A 3,051-nucleotide genomic window follows, 5' to 3' on the forward strand; every position below is an offset into this window, starting at 1 on the left:
CGTTCCCACTGTCACTAGCTGGCTCCATAACCCAGGCAAGTTCCTTCACCTCTCTCAGCCTCAGTGTCCTCACTCGTAAAATGGGGCTAATAATCCTGCCCCTGAGCTGTGCTGAGATGGAACAGGATGATGCTTGTGGAGTGCCCAGCCCTGTGCCTGGCATATAGTAGCAGGTCAATAAATGCTAGCTTGGTTTTCCTTCTCTTCCCTTATCACCTTCTACTTTTCCTGTCCCTTGCTTGCTGATTTTCTTTGATTCTCTTTTCTTCTCTCCTCTGAACCTCCTTACCTGTCTTAGGCCATAAATGACAGTTTCCTCAACACACACACCTACCCTCATGCAGGGTTTGTCTACTCCCCGATGCCAGGAGCCAGGACTGCGTGACCTGCCTCTTCCTCTGTCATGTCCCTGTTTCCCCCAGGACTCTGGCCCCTGCCCCTCCTAATCCTGCCCAGCCAGTCCCCTCCCATTCCACAACCTTCCTCCTCCCTCTGATGACCCTCATCTCCTCCACCCTGTCCCCCCAGGAGCGTAATGCAGAGAATGCCATCGAGGCTTTGAAGGAATATGAACCCGAGATGGGGAAAGTCTACCGGGCTGACCGCAAGTCAGTGCAAAGGATCAAGGCTCGGGACATTGTCCCCGGGGATATTGTGGAGGTGGCCGGTGAGTGATGGGAGTGAGTAGTCCAGGAAGGGAGACCTTGACTTCGAGGCCGAGAGGATGTGTATGGTGAGGCCGGGGGGTGTGGGGGGGATTCTGCTGTCTGGGAGGTAGCCGGGATGGCAGAGTCTTTGCTTCTCCTTCTCAGACTCCTCAGGAGGTCATCCCAGGGCACCATGGCCATAGCACCCCTCCCTGTCAGAGTCTCAGCAGGAACAGCCAGTCCTGTCCCTGACGCTTCAGGCGGACCCCCTGCTCCCCCTCCTCTCCCCCTGCACTTGCAAGCAACAGGTGGAACCCAGTCCCTGCCAATGGTCCTGTCTCCACCCCCCCTCCTGAGGCCTGGCTTCTCTCTCCTTCCACCCACCCCCAAGCTTGGTCAGCTTTAAATCTTGACCTCTCGGTGCCCTTGAGGCCTCTTGAAGGGGAAGGAGTAAGGGTAGAAGGGAGGAGGGGGGCCGAAGGCTCAAGCCCCCAACCATGTAAGGGAAACTCAGGCCCCAGCAGGGAGCACGGGACCTGGGAGGAGGGGAGCTCAAGGAAGGGCCCCGCCTCTCTGGTGAGGGACACTTAATGCCTGACCAGGGAGGGGTGGGGGCCGGGTGGCTAAGATTACTGGGATTCTGCCCCCTTCAGCGTTTTTTATATTTGCCCTGCACAGGCCTTCCCACCTCTCCAGGCCCCTGGCAGAGGGGAAAGTATCTAGGCCTGCTTGCCTCCACTAGACTCCCCAGTTGCCACCACGGGAGGCCTAGGGAGAGGGAGGGAGGGCGGGCTGAAGACCCCGGGGCACCATCATAGGGCCGTCCTGCCCTGGTGACAGTTTGGAGTCACAGCGCCATGAATGTCTATAAATATCGCTTGGGCTTGGGTGACAGGGTGTCCCGCCCAACTCCGTGGCAGACCTCCTCCCTCCTCTGTCAGCTTCCTCTGGTCCAGGAGGAGGAACCTTAGAAACAGGGAAAGGAAAGCGGCCCAACAAACCCTGTCCCCAGTACCATCAGTGGGACTAGGTGGGGTGAAGCAGAGGCCCTGGGAGGCGATTAGCCTCCTCAAAGGCCCTGAAGTCCCGGGGGGGGCATCATCCGCCTTGTCAGCCTACCTGCAAGGTGGTTTCCTGGGGTGACCCCCTCCCGTGCATCTGCTGTGGCCTGCCCCCCCCACTCTTGCTCGGCTCCCTCCTGCCCCGCCATTCCGTCTCTCCTGCCCATCTCCCTGGCTCCCTCACCTCACCCACTGTGGCTGCCTGCCTTCCCTCGGGTGTGCAGACCAGGGCCCGGCAGGTTTCTGCTGGGCAGTCTCCACCAGGCCCTGTGAGACCTCTCCCATCCGCCCCTTCGGTTCCTCCCTCTCCCGTAGCTCCTGCTCTTCTCACCTTTCCCTTGTCTCCACCTTTTGTCCTGCTCGACACAGTTTTGAGGCCTCAATTCTCGTATTTTCTCCTGGTTCTTCCTGTTCCCCCATGTCCCCCCTGTGATTCCACGACCTCCTGTCCCCTCTGAGGCGCATCTCTCAAATTCACCCTGTTTCTTTTAGTTCTTTTCTTGCCCTTCTCTCCCCACCTTTCTCCCTCGTTTCCCTCTCTGTTTTGCTGTCTCATTACACAACTGGATCGTTCCTAATTCTCCCTTCAGCCACTCAGCGTAGATGTTTATTGAATACATGCTATGTGCCAGGCCATGCACCGGGCCCTCTCGCGGGCTCACAGCCCACGGAGAGGAGAAAAGAAACAAGGGGGCAGTTGGAATGAGTGTTGAGAGGGGGATGCTTGCTGGGGCTACAGGAGCCCACGCCAAGGGCCCGACTCAAGCCCGGGGTGGGCACCCAGCCCCAGCAACCTGAAGGACGAGGTGAGGTAGTCAGACAAAGATCGGGCTTTTCTTGGGAAGGAAGAAAACTCCTTTCTCAACTGACTTCACTCTCGTCTACTCTCTCCACAGTGGGGGACAAAGTCCCTGCAGATATCCGCATCCTAACCATCAAATCCACCACGCTCCGGGTTGACCAGTCCATCCTGACAGGTCCGGTGGGCCGGGTGGGAGGATGCTTCAAGGGGGCGTGGGGATGAGGTGGGGAGCTGGGTGGACACACAGGGATGAAACTCCAGGTGGATGAAAGAGAATAGCCAGCCCCCTCCTGGCTCCCTAGCACACCAGTGACGTTAGCATGCCTCAGCTTTGTTCACCATCGCGAGCCTGAAACCCAAGGGCTCATGGGAGAGGGCAGGACGTTTGTGCCCGGTCTCCAGGCGGTCATCGACCCCATCCTTCCTCATGGACATTCAGACATCCAGAGAGCTGTCTTGTTGCCTCAAAAGCACCGCCCCGCCCCCCCCCAGCCCCAAGTGAGGAACCATAGATTCCAGGACAAGATGGAGGGTCCAAATG

At 58.4% G+C, this 3,051-nt stretch overlaps 1 protein-coding gene across 1 annotated transcript; it reads left to right on the plus strand.

The window, feature by feature from the left end:
* Positions 1-422: 422 nt before the first annotated feature.
* LOC145718729 (sarcoplasmic/endoplasmic reticulum calcium ATPase 1-like) lies at positions 423-2,690 on the plus strand (the record flags this gene model as incomplete). The annotated part of the gene is made up of 2 exons (XM_081810238.1): positions 423-667; positions 2,605-2,690. Coding segments are annotated over 2 exons (331 nt in total), but the record flags the coding sequence as incomplete, so codon positions are not given.
* Between the last annotated feature and the right edge of the window lie 361 nt (positions 2,691-3,051).

This window comes from Leptonychotes weddellii, unplaced genomic scaffold (genome assembly GCF_054177405.1).
Source record: "Leptonychotes weddellii isolate Sample4059 unplaced genomic scaffold, ASM5417740v2 HiC_scaffold_20741, whole genome shotgun sequence".
Lineage (NCBI taxonomy): Eukaryota > Metazoa > Chordata > Mammalia > Carnivora > Phocidae > Leptonychotes > Leptonychotes weddellii.